The following is a 16,731-nucleotide window of genomic DNA, read 5'->3' on the forward strand; positions in this document are numbered from 1 at the left end:
GCTCATATTTTGCCCCCAACAGTTGAGGAAATTCCTTTTCTTCCTAGTTGTTACAGTTTTTTCCATCTATAAAGGCAGTGGTTTGATTAAAAGTTCAAAATTTGTACTTTAAATTTTAACCCAGCCTTTTTTGTTGACTTCATGGCTCATATTGTAGCATTTGGGGCTATAATAGGATGCCTAGACCTGTTTTTATTTTTATTTTTTTTCGCCCTGTCGCTTCATATTTTTTCTGAAAAAATCCGAGAACCAACAAATTAAATTGGTGTGGCCTTACAATGATAATACAATGTAAACCCACAAGACAGAGGCAAATGGCCAGCTGTCAACAAGCCTCAGCATCAGTGTGCAAGCATGTCTAACCCTCAGAACATGGGGAAGAACAGACACTTAACCGGATACTAGTATTTTGTGAGTGAGTGATACAATAGAAAATTGGCCCTAAGTGGACAATATTGCATTACAAAGAAAGTACAAAACATTGGACCCTCTCCGCACTTGTCGGTTGCCCCCTGACCCTACCTTCTCACAGTCGTTGTCGAAGAGACGGAGCTGGAAGCACTGGTCTAACTTGAGTTTGCGAATGTGCCACAGCTGCTGGAGTCTCTGTCGCGTGGCGTGAAGATTCTCCACCAGACTAGTCACACGGGGGGCTTCGCTTTGGAAATCAGCAGTACCTACGAAGCGGAAAAAAACAATTTACGCACCACAGTTCCCTCTAAAAAAGTTGAATCACTAAACTGAAATAAACTTTTTCACTGCAACCCATCGGCCACACTAGCCAGGACATTAGAACATTTTCCACACTGTAAAAATCAATCAATGTAAAACCTAAAATTGTTTTCAAGCAGACGTACTGTATTAAAGTTCTAAACATACTTAATCTACATGTAATAGATGGTCATGCCATAGTAGCTTTGTACAGTAATTACATCACAGGCATTTCTATAGCACTGAGATGGGCATATCGCTCAGGAATAAGAAGTAAAAAAAAACTCTAATGCTTTAGTTTTAACCAAACATAGTATTTCATCAGTGCCCTACCTGACACCATTGCATGGTTCTCCCCTATACCACTGTCTCCTGTCCCTTCCTCAGCTTTCATCACCCCGATCTTTTCCAGAAGTTTCTGCCCCTCCGTTTCTAACTGTTCGATCGGGGCTTTGGAGATTTTCTTCTTGCGAGAGTTGTGTTCCTCCATCATGAGTTTGGCACCGGCAAGGTCGTCTGCAAAGTCGTTAGCGTTCATTGCTTCCTCCAGGGTCTCGAACTTGTCCAGCAAGTCCAACGCAGAGTAGACGAATTCTTCAAGGGCCTGGGGGGTTAGAAACATTCACTTTGTACAATTCTTTTAGAATATTGAGCAGCCATCTAGGTATCCTACAAGCATTTCATAGCTTGAGAATATTTATATACAGGAACAAACAAAACTTCCATAACTTTCTGGAAATAACATTGGAGGATTAGAAACATTCTCTTTGTAGACTTCCTTTGAAATAATGAGTATAATCACAAGATAAAACTACATCAGTGGCCATCTTGGCGTCCTACAGAATATGCTTTTCAGTAAGTAATAGGTCAACTGTTTTTAGACATTTAGGGATCTTTTGAAACTCTCTAAAACTAACCACTAAGGGTAGAAAATCAGAGACCAGAGGAATATTTACGTATAAAAATTTATGTAACAATCAAGACCAAATGAGTACATTTAGCTTTCTGCAAATAACATTTTGATACGTGGTAATTATGACCAATAACAAATAGTAATATTTGCATAAAAGCGTGAGAAATCCCTCGCTTACCAGCCTGAGTTCTATCCACTCCTCGTGATCGTACACCAGCGTGCCGTCAAACTCGCTCGTAAGCTGCGATTGGTCGATGCATTTTGTCAGGCCATCAAGAGCTATCATGGAGGTCTGTAACAACAGAGACAATAAAACAGTTCTTACAAACAAGATACAGAAAACTGCTAAGATATTGTTGTTGAATCTCAGTAATTAAAACTGCAGAGAAAACTTTCCATGGCTGCTTTTTAGAATGCAAAACGGAGGTCTGAGAAACATTTGACACTTATGTCAGACATTTGAATGAAATTGCCTGATTCTTTGCAAAATATACAAATATAAATTGCAACTTTATAAAGGTTAATGGTTCAAAAGAAAGTTTGTTTTATAATGAAATAACAAAAACAGTACATGTAGCGGAAGATTCCTTTAGATTTAGATCAACATTTTCATCAAAATTTGGATTTAAATTTCTATAGGCAAATTGNGACAATGACAATGACAATGACAATGAACTTTATTGCATATCCACGCCCTACATGGGCCAAATGCATTAAGCTGGATAACTATAGGTACAGGTATAGAAGAAACAAGTGTTATACTTCTGTGCTATAACTATAGGTACAGGTATATAAGTAACAAGTGTTATACTTCTGTGCTATAACTATAGGTACAGGTATATAAGTAACAAGTGTTATACTTCTGTGCTACGTCTCTAACTACAGGATCTATCTACATGATCTCCTCTCTCTTTTTGAAACATGTATGAACAAATTTACATAGCTTTTCATTTACATCGTAGTGCTTGGATGTCATAATATATTTGAACTAGTTCTGCTTTTGACAAGTATGTATATTTCTTCTCTAACTCTAAGGAATTGATAAAGGATTTCCGCATATCAGTGTATAACGGGCATTCTAAGACAAAGTGTGCTTCATCCTCTACACAGTTACTGTTACATAAAGTGCAAATTCTGTTACTTGCTGGAGTCTGGTTATACCTACCAATTTCGATCTGTAATTGGTGATCACTAATCCTTAATTTTGTCAATGCTCGACGATGACTAAACTTTTGCACATCTAAATATTGTTCTTTTTCATATGTAAGCTTAATTGTTCTGTAAGTTCTTAACTTATTTCCTTGTCTTCCATTTTTGCTATATTTGGAGTTTATTTCTGAGTAGAAATATTGCAGAAAATTGTCTTTTAGTCTTTGTTTTAGTTCAGATTGAGCAGATGATGTGTTTCTGTCTTTTTGGAGTAAAAGGTAGGCAAAACCTGACTCCTCGAGTATTCTACTTATATTTGACAACCAGCAAGGTATTTTACATCGGTGCAGGTCTTGCTGCACTAATAGAGCTTCATATAGTAAGCTCTCTTTTGGAATTTCTTTAACTAATCTTTTATAATATGAATAAATTTTAGTATATACTTCGATCCACAGTGGGTATCTTCCTAGTTCTGCCCTTGCACCAAGATTGCTGGCATTCTTTCTGACGCCAAGAAGAGACTTACAGAATTTTAAATGTGCTTGTTCCATTGGAGAATTGTCGTTTAGTCCAATCTTGCCCCAAACTTCAGCACCGTAGGTTAATATGGGAACAACGCATGCATCGAATAGTTTGCAGTATACTGATACTGATGCATTACTGTCTCCTAAACTTGATTTTATACTGAAGAGGGCTCGTAAGGCCTTTTTTTGTAGAGTTTTCATTGCAGTGTTAAATGTAAACCCACAAGACAGAGGCAAATGGCCAGCTGTCAACAAGCCTCAGCATCAGTGTGCAAGCATGTCTAACCCTCAGAAGACGGGAAGAACAGACACTTAACCGGATACTAGTATTTTGTGAGTGAGTTATACAATAGAAAATTGGCCCTAAGTGGACAATATTGCATTACAAAGAAAATACAAAACATTGGACCCTCTCCGCACTTGTCCAGTTGCCCCCTGACCCTACCTTCTCACAGTCGTTGTCGAAGAGACGGAGCTGGAAGCACTGGTCTAACTTGAGTTTGCGAATGTGCCACAGCTGCTGGAGTCTCTGTCGCGTGGCGTGAAGATTCTCCACCAGACTCGTCACACGGGGGGCTTCGCTTTGGAAATCAGCAGTACCTACGAAGCGGAAAAAAACAATTTACGCACCACAGTTCCCTCTAAAAACGTTGAATCACTAAACTGAAATAAACTTTTTCACTGCAACCCATCGGCCACACTAGCCAGGACATTAGAACATTTTCCACACTGTAAAAATCAATCAATGTAAAACCTAAAATTGAGTTTTACCTTCCTTGAAAGGTTTTCAAGCAGACGTACTGTATTAAAGTTCTAAACATACTTAATCTACATGTAATAGATGGTCATGCCATAGTAGCTTTGTACAGTAATTACATCACAGGCATTTCTATAGCACTGAGATGGGCATATCGCTCAGGAATAAGAAGTAAAAAAAAATTCTAATGCTTTAGTTTTAACCAAACACAGTATTTCATCAGTGCCCTACCTGACACCATTGCATGGTTCTCCCCTATACCACTGTCTCCTGTCCCTTCCTCAGCCTTCATCACCCCGATCTTTTCCAGAAGTTTCTGCCCCTCCGTTTCTAACTGTTCGATCGGGGCTTTGGAGATTTTCTTCTTGCGAGAGTTGTGCTCCTCCATCATCAGTTTGGCACCGGCAAGGTCGTCTGCAAAGTCGTTAGCGTTCATTGCTTCCTCCAGGGTCTCGAACTTGTCCAGCAAGTCCAACGCAGAGTAGACGAATTCTTCAAGGGCCTGGGGGGTTAGAAACATTACCTTTGTAGACTTCCTTTCAAATATTGAGTGGCCATCTTGGTGTCCTATATGCATTTCAGTAAGTCATAGCTGAAGAAAATTTACATGCATGTATTACATGCATGTATTTGATCCATACCTTTCTGGAAATAACAATGGAGAAGAAACATTTTCTTTGTAGATTTCTTTTGAAATAATGAGTATAATCACAATACAAAACTAAAAGCAAGTGATTACATTAACCTTTCCGCAAATAATATTTTGATATGTGGTAATAATGACCAAAGGCAAACGTTTCAAATAGTGATATTTGCATAAATGCGTGAGAAATCACTCGCTCACCAGCCTGAGTTCTATCCACTCCTCGTGATCGTACACCAGCGTGCCGTCAAACTCGCTCGTAAGCTGCGATTGGTCGATGCACTTTGTCAGGCCATCCAGAGCTATCATGGAGGTCTGTAACAACAGAGACAATAAAACAGTTCTTACAAACAAGATACAGAAAACTGCTAAGATATTGTTGTTGAATCTCAGTAATTAAAACTGCAGAGAAAACTTTCCATGGCTGCTTTTTAGAATGCAAAACGGAGGTCTGAGAAACATTTGACACTCATGTCAGACATTTGAATGAAATTGCCTGATTCTTTGCAAAATATACAAATATAAATTGCAACTTTATAAAGGTTAATGGTTCAAAAGAAAGTTTGTTTTATAATGAAATAACAAAAACAGTACATGTAGCGGAAGATTCCTTTAGATTTAGATCAATATTTTCATCAAAATTTGGATTTAAATTTTCTTATACAACATAGGCAAATTGAGAAACAAATAGTCCATTCCACTGTGCCTTTAAAATCAGGATATTTTCCATGTGCAAAGTTTTCCCTTACAAATTAACTAGGTGTAGACAGCTCATTAGGGTTGTGTTCTGTATGTTAGGGTGACAAAAACACAGGAACTGAAAACCTTCCACAGGATACAGGTGACTGACAAGTGAAGTTTGATTCCAAAAGGTTAAAACTTCAAACACTGCAAAAAAACTCCTTTTCCTTTCGGAATGCAAAATAAAACCACTGCTAAGACCACACCAATTTGATTTGTTGGTTCTTGGATTCCCCCACTTCATTTTTTCTCATTTGCAAAAAATGTTCAGGTTCAGGTTCTGAATCAACTCCAAAATGCTCATATTTTGGCCCCAATGGTTGAAGAAAGCTCCTTGTCTTCCTAGTAGTTACAATTTTCCCATCCTTCAATGCATTAGTTTGGTAACAAGTTGAAAATTCATTGTTGTAAACTGGCCTGGTATGTTGACTTCGTAGCTCCGATCGCAGCTTTTGGGATGTCATAGGATGCTTAGGCCTGTTTTTATTTTTGTTTTTTTCTTTTGCCCTGTTGCTTCAGATTATTCTGAAAACATCCAAGAGCCAACAAATCAAATTGAAATGACGTAAGGTAAATGTATTGACACTCAAGGAATAAAACAACATCTCCCCCCCTACCTCGAAAGAGAACTTGGAGGAGCCAAGACTGGTGCGGTGTTTCTGCCAGAAGTTGTCGGGTTTGATGATGTGAGCCATGTGGATGTTACCGGGGAAACAGTCCTGTAGGGGGCAGAGGTCAAACACTTACTGCTGAAACATCCGAGACACTTCAAAGCCTGGAGGTCCCCACAGTCCGAGGGTAGATTACAAGATTACCACATAAAGAGACTCTATCACAACTTCTGAGGGTATACTAAAACCTGATAATGCACATACATGTATGGAGCTGAAACCTTTGCCTGGGCAACTGCAGTTACCACAGTGATCAGTGGGAGGCACTGCAGTATATCAGCCCTATCTTGCAATTGTGAAAAATTCTTTTGAAGGGAAGGCTGAATGTTGGGCACTGAAACAGCTCCCCCTAGTGTCTACTGTTGCCACTGCAGTTACGCAGCTTGCAATGCAGTTCTGCATACAGATATCTTCTTGTACACTTGTCTTCTTACACTCTTAGAAACACCATACAACGGAGGGCCATCTAGAAGAATGGATGAATTGGAGTTTACCAGAACTCTGTGTTGTGTAGGGACCAACCTGTAATGCCTTGAGTAGGGGTTTGACAGAACTCCATGTGGAGCCTCGCATATCCACCACCACACTGAAGCCATGCTTCTTGGTGTCCTCACTGCAATGGAACAACAATATAAGTTGGGAACAAGACAACATTTCAAAAGTAATTTTAAAAAGATACAAATACCCGTATAACACAAAGCATTAGCATTCATACAATCCTCCATACACACTTAATTTGTATTACTGAGCATCTGAATTCTCTTGCAGTCAGGCTTTTAGCTAGGGGGTGTCCAGGGTGTCTTTTGGACGCCCTGTACTGAAAATAGTAAGAAATTGGACGCCCTAATTTTTGGTAGGACACCCTAAAGACGCCCTATTTTTTCCACTCCCAACCCCTGCCATGCACACATGCCTCCCTTCAGCCTTACTATAATTACAAAATTGATGGTTTACTGAAGGAAAAAACTCAAATTCCTCAAAATTTGCACCTCAAAATGCAGAAAGTGCAAGTAGAGCATTATGAATTTCAAAAAAGCCCCCCCCCAAAAGCTCTTCACTGCGCATGGCATACAAAAAAATGGACACCCAACAAAAAAATCCTAGCTAAAAGCCTGCTTGCAGTTTAAATATGGTACAATATACTTGAATGTATGCCTTAAGTTAAACCTACCTGGGAATACTAGCTAAGTATGTCATGACTCTCTTGAGGTCATCGTAGCGGATGGCCTTTTCTGGGTTGTTGCGCTGTGGAAATGTCAGGACGGGACCCCCTCTCATATCACGGCCACCTAGGAACAACAGAAGATACAAGAATATCTACATGTGTGTACGTAGTATAATAAAATTTGTAGTTAAAACAATAGTAGCATCACAATAGAAATGCCAGCACCTGTTTGATATACCACAGAAATTCATTTTAACACAAACACAACACACAACCATGCCTTACCTGATAAGAAAGCTATTTTTTCTCTAAGAATTGGCACTATGTCAGCAGCTTTCAGCCCTTCCGTCTTTTTGCTCCCTGTGGTAAAAACAAGACGGAACATTCTTAGCAAAACAGTGTGACATCTTCTGAATGAAAATAGACATGGTCAATATAACATATCTTCTTTCTGCAGACTGCAGTTTTCAGTACTGGTGCCAGAGGGGGCTCATGAGCAGCTTTATTTTTCAAACATATGTACCACAATCAAACAAGACAGTTTTGAGCCCTGTTCAATGTGAACTACTTTGTATTGCTTCACAAACAACTTGTGCTTGAGTAGGTCAACAAATGAATCGTTGACATTCCTTGTGACTGGTCAAGCACTATATAATCACCACATTAAGCAACTCATAAATTATACAAATTCAAAGTACTTAAAGTAAAAGAAATAGCATATAGCACATTAACTGTACAGTTTTTGAGTAGAGCAGGCCTTCCTCTACCAATTATGATGGTATCGTCCACAAATCTTTTCTTCTTGTTCAGCATTTTTTTTTCTCAGAATACTCTACCACTACCTCCCACGTGGGAAAATGGGCCGATCCCACTGAAACCAATTAACACTAGTTTCTGAGGAGACCTTCACCAAACTTCCTGTTGTAGGTGGAGAAAACCATTCTCTAGTGTTTCATGGCATTCTATAGGATACATTGGGTCGTCTTTGTTCACTATACAATAGCAATAGGGACATATTCACAGCTATTTGCACAAAAAAAAGCACAGCAAAATAATCAGTCCTTGTAAGAATAGATTCAAACATGCAAGGCACATGTGCAAAACTAAAAAACCCACAAAGAGTTAAGGAAATCACTTGAAATAATGTCCAAATCATCTGCACTGAAAGTGTAGTTGCTTTTGAAATTGACAATATAAATTCCTAAATTGTTAATATTGTCACCTTTAAAGGTTATATAATAAATCATAGATCAACTGTAAAGGGACAATATGAGACATAGACAAAGATGACATTAGACAAAGATGACAATAAAAAAAAACTTAATCAAAACACAATAACATTTTACACTGAATAGTGCCGACACCCTACTAGAACACTGTAAAAGTTTGTGAGGTAAAAAGTTCACTTTTAAACATGATATATTTTCCTAAAACTATCTCTCCCCTAGAGATAGTAATAATGACTGCAAGGAAGTACAAGCACACACATAAGATGAATGCAGCTGGACTTTCATAGCATCCAGCAAAATCCTTTGTCCTCCCACAAGCATTTGTATCTCGTGACAAACTGCATAAAAGTGCTCTGAGACTTTGAACATCATATTGCCTTGTCTCAGAATAAGCTAGCCAAGAGCTTTTTGAAGCTACGGCTGATTTATAATAACACCCTCCATGGCTTAAAGTCTGATAGTTGGGTTGGTCTTCCTCAGACTCTGAGATAGTCAAAGGCTTATAGAAAGTACTAGAAAAATGGTGATTTACAGTAATGTGTTTAGTGGTTCTCTGTGAATGGTTTGCTGAAATCCAGGCTTAGTTGAAATCCCTCCACACCAACTGTTACACAATAGTGTGGGATAAGGGTTGATAATACAGGCATTACTCCAGCATGTGGCCTGGCAGGCAGCCAAAACATTAAAAAACTGAACTTTTCTTGAACTTAGCGAAATATGCAGTACGAGAAACATTATATTCAAACTTGCAGTTATCCAGTTATCCAATTCATGGACAAGTTGCAAGTTGTATAGAAGTTTTTCAGTTGTACATTTGTAACAAGAAGTAAGAGATTTCAGACTTCTCGTAAGGCAATTAGGCAATGAGCAAATATATTGCAAAAAAAATATTTGAAAAGGATACCAATGTTGTAGAATGCCAAAATCAAACGAAAAAGACAAGCCTGAAGGCATAACAACTTTCAATCAGACACGATTTAAGTGAACCTCCCTCCCGCTTCTCATTGACATGTGTAGTCCTAATAGATGTACTGAAGAAGAATGATGGTTGTCTCTCCCATATATCAGAAATCTATAAGAGCCAGTTTGTACCCAGCAGTATTAGCTATGTACATATATAAAGATGCCTCATCTTGTGTAATGTACCTGACACTCCATTACCATCCATTATACACTTTAGAGATCAATAAAAACTATTACCACTTCTTCAACCACAGTGTTCTTCTGACACAAGTAGTGTTTCTGCAATGTTTTGCTTTTTGTATCTTTTTTAATCTACGTATATTTTTATACCTTCAACTCTGTTTAATACTGGTGGTACCCTCACAATCAACATGATTGTGATAAAATCTTGTCTAAGTCTCAAATATAACCAATACAGTTCAACTGATATGTGGATTCATACATACGATAAAAAAAAGTACTTGCTTGCAACTGATAGCACCCAAAAATAAATCTGTGTAAACTTTGCCTAACTTACAAAGCCATAATGAAAGTTTCATGATTTACTACTCTAATAAAATTCTTACATTGGCATAGCATAGCCACATCCTCTGGGTTATATACTAGTATGTTTCACAGGAATAAAACTCTACCGATTCTAAGATATTATAGCTATGCATTAGGCTCTAAAGGTAGTTTTAACGCAGCATATAAGTCTATTGGAGTAACATATAGTGACTTGTGGATATTCAATAAGTCCAAGGAACAGGTACAAATAATGGGTCCACAACAACTCATACGGCCCAGTCACCATATCAATCTGGCGATAAAATGCGAGCAATTTTTTGGCGTCGAGAAAATCACACCCCGCGGATCGGTCAGCGCTATGATTAGTACTCCAGGTCACGACCTGGTCAGGGGTGGTGCATTGATATCAGGGATGGTACATGATTGATGTGTGGGGATGGATCAAAAGGCTGGAACTGGGTAATTAATTACAATAACACATGTGGTCTGTTTATGCTGTAAGGGAATCTATACTAATGTTGTTATTGTTGAAAATAAACTTTCTGGCTGTGTCTTATAAAGTGAAAACTGACAATATATAACTTAACTGTGCCAATCAAAATGTACACACATTTTTAGTGTATTATAACTATTATAAATGTGCCAAAATGTAACATATTTTCTATGAGGATCCTACTAAAAAAAATAATTCCAGTATATGGAAAACATACAGGATAGAGGTTTGTAAATAGAGTTCATTCAATAGATCATAAAAAGTGTTAACATAATAGATGAATATATTCTTTTATGAATCTTATTCAATATCGACTGATCTACATGTACATGTGTTTTACACAATTCAAGGCACATAACATAGCAACTGAACAAAAGCCAGAGAAAGAACTGTCGCAAAAACAAACACACACATGAAACAAGCTCTTTATAATTTATATGTTTACATAGAGGCCAGTATTTATTTTTGCTGCGGCCAATTTGCAAAGGATAACAACTGGATATGAGCCTTGAGGACCATATGGGTTCTATCATTACAACACATTTTTCTTACAGCTGCCACAGTAGGTACATACAGGAAGAGAGCTATCCATATAAACTATAGAATGTTTACATAACATAACAGCTACAATGTACAAGTGTTTGTGTACTGATATGTAGCACACTTTGTAAACAATCAATCATGTCCACAATATTCTCCTTAAGTTGCCAAGAGGGTGTAGTGCCAGTTCAATGTTTGTACACCTCTCGACCGATACATTCGATGCTAGACGCAGGAAATTGTGTTATGCTTTCATCAATAGAATATATGCCACCAACAATAGCATTATATGCTGTCTTTTGAGATCAGACTGCCAATTCAGGAACACGTATTTTAAAAATGTATATAGATTGTTGTGTGTTTAGTGTCTATGTGGTCCTGTCTGTACTATGGGTTTTTTCCTGAAATAAAGTCATTCATTCAATATAACCGTTCAAGGACTTTGAAGAAAATGATCACAGGAGAGAGGTGGCTGATATATACAAGATTTGTAATGGGGAAAATAATCTTAGAGACCACCCAAAAATGGCCAGGTGGTCCTTACGCAGAGGTGGTCACTAGTACAGGTTTTACTGTAGTACTAGTACTAAAATACCAGCATGCCTTTTTATTCAATAAATCATAGTTTATAGGATTTCTGTCATTACCAGCCATGCATATCATTGAGGGTCAGTTGTTCCATACACTTATTTTTGCTTGAATGAATTTCAAGTGTCAATAGTGGCTTAGTCAAAAGGTGGAAACTGGAACAAGAAAAGGCATGAATTAAACCACAGCAAGTAAATTTTATGGATGACATCCTCCGCAGACTCCAAATCTAATGCGATACGGCAAAAAAACAAGGCGAGCAAAAATAAAAGTTGTCAGTCATTGTACAAATGGTTTTCATTCAGTGGGAATATCAAATATAACTGCATCAAAGTAAAAGACAAAACAGTAAATAAGAGCCTTGTCTTGTCTCCTCTCTTTATATTTATCTGCCACCCACGTTCTGGTATGCCACATATATCTTTTCCCATCTTTTGCCTGTTGACCACTGTCAGAGGGCGACAAAATTTCTTTTCTTCCAAAATCAGGCAAACATCAATGCGTGTGCTGATAATAATAATAATAATAATAATTGTTTATTGATTGATCGATGAGTACAATCTCTAGCATGTGGCAGCGCAACTAAAAAGTAGCGCTGAATTGTATGCTAGTGTTTAAAAACAGAGAAACAAATATTGCACAGTTAACAAATATCATCCATAAAAATGACTTGCTGTGGCCTTACAGTAAAACAATCCATTTCTCTCCCCCCTGTAGAGTAGTATAAATTGAGGACAGGCTGGCAGGTTTACTGTGCAAAACACATCTGTCCTTGGTACTGAAATGACATCCACTGCTACAGCTTGAATATCCTCCATAATTTACCAGTAGGGAGACCATCTTTCTTCATTATTTCTAAAGGTTTAATCTTTCAAGACTTCCTAGGGTCTTATTTTCTTTGATTTTATGAGTATGTGGGATATCAAGTTTTGAATACTTGCCAGTACATATGCTGAACATTGTGTTAAAATTATGGCAGTGCCAATTTATGGTTACTACTATACTAGTAATAGTAGTATACTGGCAATACATTGTACAGTGTATGAAATCCAGGACCCACGAAGCCAACATACTGGTTAAAATTTCAAACAGTAAATTTTGGAACTGTCTTCAATTGTTGGTGCCGAAATGTGTACAGTTAGAAGTTGATTCATTATCCTGAATTTTCTCAATCAGAAAAAAAAATGAATTCAAGAACGAAAACTGAATAGGTGAGTCCTTCCTTAGACTTGTACATAGAATGGGGTAAAACATACATTTAGGTCAGCAGTTGAAAGACGTCCATCAATACAGATTTTTACCATGTAAATCAGAGACAAATCGTCCGTCCTTATCTGGTACTACCAGTGGATATCCTCAGTGCCGGTTTGCTGCGCTTTCCTTTTATTACGGAGCAATCGAGCAGCAACTGACGCCACTCTGTCTCGTGGGACAAACGGGAAGACCAAGAGCGTTTTATCATAAACTCATTTGCGACAAAACTACGCGATTCTGGGAAAACAGGACAGCGCACAACCGATGGGTAATAGCCAACTGTTAATAGCCTTGTTGGCCGTCAATCTTGTGCGCTGATAGAATGCGGATTTCTCTCCGAGGGTATGTCCTTAATTACGCGCTGGCGCCAGGTTTATCCCGCGAGACGCCAATAAACGACGGGATCCGAGCGCTCTCTTGACTCGCACGGGCAGGACTGGGATTCTCAATCCGCTATCTAATGATCACATTTGTTGCGTCTTGCGTGTTCACTCTACCGTGTTATCCAAACACCGCGCCATTTCTTCAACAGAACCATTCTGCTGCAGATATTTGGAAGGATTATAAAAAGGTGGAGAAAATTACATGGAGATTTCAAAAGTTTACAAAATAAAGGTTGCTACTGATATGAAAAATACTGCAGTCATGGGATTTAGTATATTTCAGACGGCACACTCACAGTGGAAAGCACTTTTGAAATGCTGAATTTTATGGAGCATATCATTGTCGTAACATTTTTGCGTACATGATTAGAATACTTGTAAAACTGTCTTGATTGCATGCCTACTGTATGTAGGGATATTATGCCATTTTTTATGGACAGGAGGTTGCAAAATATTGGTTGAAACTCTCCCAGCTGCAGGTTAACAGCTTATTTTACAGCCTCCCAATAGTACAATAGTACTCATCTAGGGTTGTGTTTGGATCAAGGGGTCGAGAGTTCAAATCCTGGCAATTGTGTCGTCTTATAATCACTCTTTGAGAAAGCCTGCATCTACCACATACATAAAAGGTGTGTTATGCCCAAATGTGGTTCTGGCTTTGTGATACAAAATCTACAAATGAAAAATCTGTGACTTTCTTAAGGTCTAGTCAACTAACAATTTTGCTTAAAATACAAAGAAATGAAAAATACATCCGTTTGGCTTAGTATTCCATGCTGGTATTACTTCTACACTACCCAAATCCCCAGCTTTGATATTCACGTTAATCTAAAACATTGCAACAATTTATCATGTGTCTGCCAACGCAACCTCAAAACATCATAATCAGTCAAAACACGGACCTCAATTTGGTATGTAAATAAAAGCACATAAATTTCATTGCAGGACGTATATGACAAACAAACCACCTGATGCTTTTATAATTAAACATATAGCTTCATGTACATGTGCCAATCTGTGATTCCAGGCCCACAAATTGTCTACCAAAATGAAATATTCTTTATTACAAAAAGACATCTAATAATATTTCTCCAGTCAGATATTTGTAGCGGCGCAAACGTAGCAAGTGAAATTTCTTGCGGCGCAAATGCAAACGTAGAGAGTGAAATTTCTTTTGCTTTTCCGCGCTCCCATCAATCTCGCTCCCATCAATCCTGAGCTGGTACAGAAATCAGGGCAGTCGCCGGAAGGCAGTCGTTTGTATTGTCCTGTCGATAAGCTGTGTTCTAACATTCATGGGGAGACGCCAGGCTCATGCATATGGGAGGGGATCAGACTGAGGGCCATGATACAGGCAGACCTGGAACTAGGCTGGAATAGATGGGTTTCACCTGGGAAGTACCGGACCCAAGGCCTAGGGGGAAAATGTTGTGTTTCCTGTTTCAGTCCTGACAAAATCAGGGTCAGTAGGTAGGATTATCTTCTTTTTTTTTCAATTTATTTCTAGAATTTGGCAATCAGAATCTGGTGATCAGACAATACAGTTGAACAAAGTAAAACTTTCATGGGGACGCTTGTGTATTTTCAACGTCAATATTAGAAAACCAATTGTACAACGTTTTATCACTCAGGTGTGAGATCATGGGGCTACAAAAGCAGTTGATCAGCTTCAAAAATGAACCCCTTGCAGGGGTCCAAACAAAGAAAAAGTCTAATGTCCGTGGGCAGGTTTTCTAGGGTCGGTCAGGAAACAATTATTTGAAACAATATCAACCTCTGCAGTATCAAATTTTGTTTATGAATTATTAATAGTCTATCCATTGCACAAACAGGTAGTTTTTTGCTGCAGTCCAGAAATTGGGTTAGAGACTTAGTGTAGATGATGTTTCGTTGAAGGATTTTCAACAGAACCAACCAATGACAATATGATAACGTTTTCTATCACAACATCACATTTTGTACTAACCATCCATGACTGTCCCTAGAATATCCCAATTTGCTGTCATAAACCTATTTTGAGACTTTTATGTGGTCAAGCGACTGTTTTGGGTGCTTCAAGTTCACCAAGGCCAACACCATCATCCATGCATAAAAAAAGCAAAGCTTGTCATTATCAATTTTTGCCTCAAACGACGAGATTATATCATATTTCTTTTCGTTCTTCCCACAGACAAGCCTCATGGCAGGCAGAGATTAAATCTACCCCTCCAGGGATGCTTTTACTGGTCAATAATAGAGTACAGTCTGGCTCTCACACTAATACATGGGCAGGTCTTAAATCTGGCTAATCTTACCCATGAAAAATGCATGTGGGGAAATGTCGGGAGTTGCCGGGTCTCTAGCTGAAAGGTATACAGAAGGTTACGACTCCTTTTACTGCTGGAAGTTTCCCAATAAAGATAAATCAATTTTACTATCTACAAGTGATGGGCTCTCAATATTGCATACCATTGAGTTATCTGTACACAAACGTACATGCATTTTATATTTTCATTTCATGCAAGATAAAATTACATTTAGTACAATTTCATGGAAATGTAGACGGAATGTATGTGATGTGATAATACAGAGACCGATAGTGCAATCTGTACTAGGTAATACTGATATTATAATAATTATCAGTGTATGATAATAACAAGAGATGGCAAACTTAAGTTAAACACATACATAATTTATTTTAAGAACATGAGGATGAAAATACCTTTACATGGCTATTGGTATACATTGATTTGTTTCCGTTGATAAAACATTTCTCCTAATATTTACGAATTGCTCAAAAAGTACTGATACTACTATATCCAAAATACAAAAAGTTCTGCTGCAGTACCAAGGTCAGCCACCAGGAGGCCCACATTTCCTATCACAAGACCTACTCACATACCAAATATCAACATAATTCAGGCCTTCTGAAGTTGACCACAAATATGTGGAAACACACACACAGACACACTCACACACAGATCAAAAACAATACTTCCATTTTTCATGGAGGTAACAACTTGCCCTCCCACACTCCAGGGCTAGCTCTATACATGTAACATTACATATGTACCTGCCCCTGACACTATCATCCAGTCATGTACACAGATACAATCTAACTCATTACTACAGCCTTGTAATCTCACCCCAGCATCTGTACACCTGCTGAGAAGGGCTGAAATTGGATTTCTTTCACAACCTCTGACCTGGGAAAACTCACATGGGAGGCAGACAGCTGTGCTTGGCACCTGTTTAATGATTCTGCAGATAAGAGCAGTACAGGAGTCTGCTCTCGTAAAACCGTAGGACACCGTTTCATGGCTTCTAACACAATTGAAACTGAAATGGAACAGACCTGAAAGCCAATGTTTATGATTAGAAAAGGCTGTACAGAAGTCAATATATTTAAAAAAATGTTAGGACTCGAGTTAATGCATCAGGGACATGTTTAAGACGTAAGATATATGTTTGGAAAGTATCTGTACCTGAAAAGTATATCTATCACTTTCATTTATGTGATA

General features: G+C 38.2%; 2 protein-coding genes across 2 annotated transcripts in view; one reads left to right on the top strand and one right to left on the bottom strand.

Annotated features, from left to right (window-relative positions):
* The window catches only part of LOC109465343 (kalirin-like), a 159,248-nt gene that overhangs the window by 131,068 nt on the left and 11,449 nt on the right, over positions 1-16,731 (bottom strand). The window contains exons 2-8 of the mRNA XM_019762557.1: positions 7,560-7,634; positions 7,281-7,398; positions 6,632-6,722; positions 6,056-6,157; positions 4,899-5,012; positions 4,286-4,556; positions 3,743-3,897 (exon numbers count right to left, since the gene is read on the bottom strand). Of these exons, the coding sequence (XP_019618116.1) occupies positions 3,743-3,897; positions 4,286-4,556; positions 4,899-5,012; positions 6,056-6,157; positions 6,632-6,722; positions 7,281-7,398; positions 7,560-7,634 (926 nt within the window). The remainder of the gene's footprint in view (positions 1-3,742; positions 3,898-4,285; positions 4,557-4,898; positions 5,013-6,055; positions 6,158-6,631; positions 6,723-7,280; positions 7,399-7,559; positions 7,635-16,731) is intronic.
* The window catches only part of LOC109465342 (U6 snRNA-associated Sm-like protein LSm5), a 41,651-nt gene that overhangs the window by 4,638 nt on the left and 20,282 nt on the right, over positions 1-16,731 (top strand). The window lies entirely within an intron of this gene.

Source organism: Branchiostoma belcheri, unplaced genomic scaffold (genome assembly GCF_001625305.1).
Source record: "Branchiostoma belcheri isolate BF01 breed outbred unplaced genomic scaffold, Haploidv18h27 scaffold15, whole genome shotgun sequence".
In the NCBI taxonomy this organism is placed as follows: Eukaryota; Metazoa; Chordata; class Leptocardii; order Amphioxiformes; family Branchiostomatidae; genus Branchiostoma; species Branchiostoma belcheri.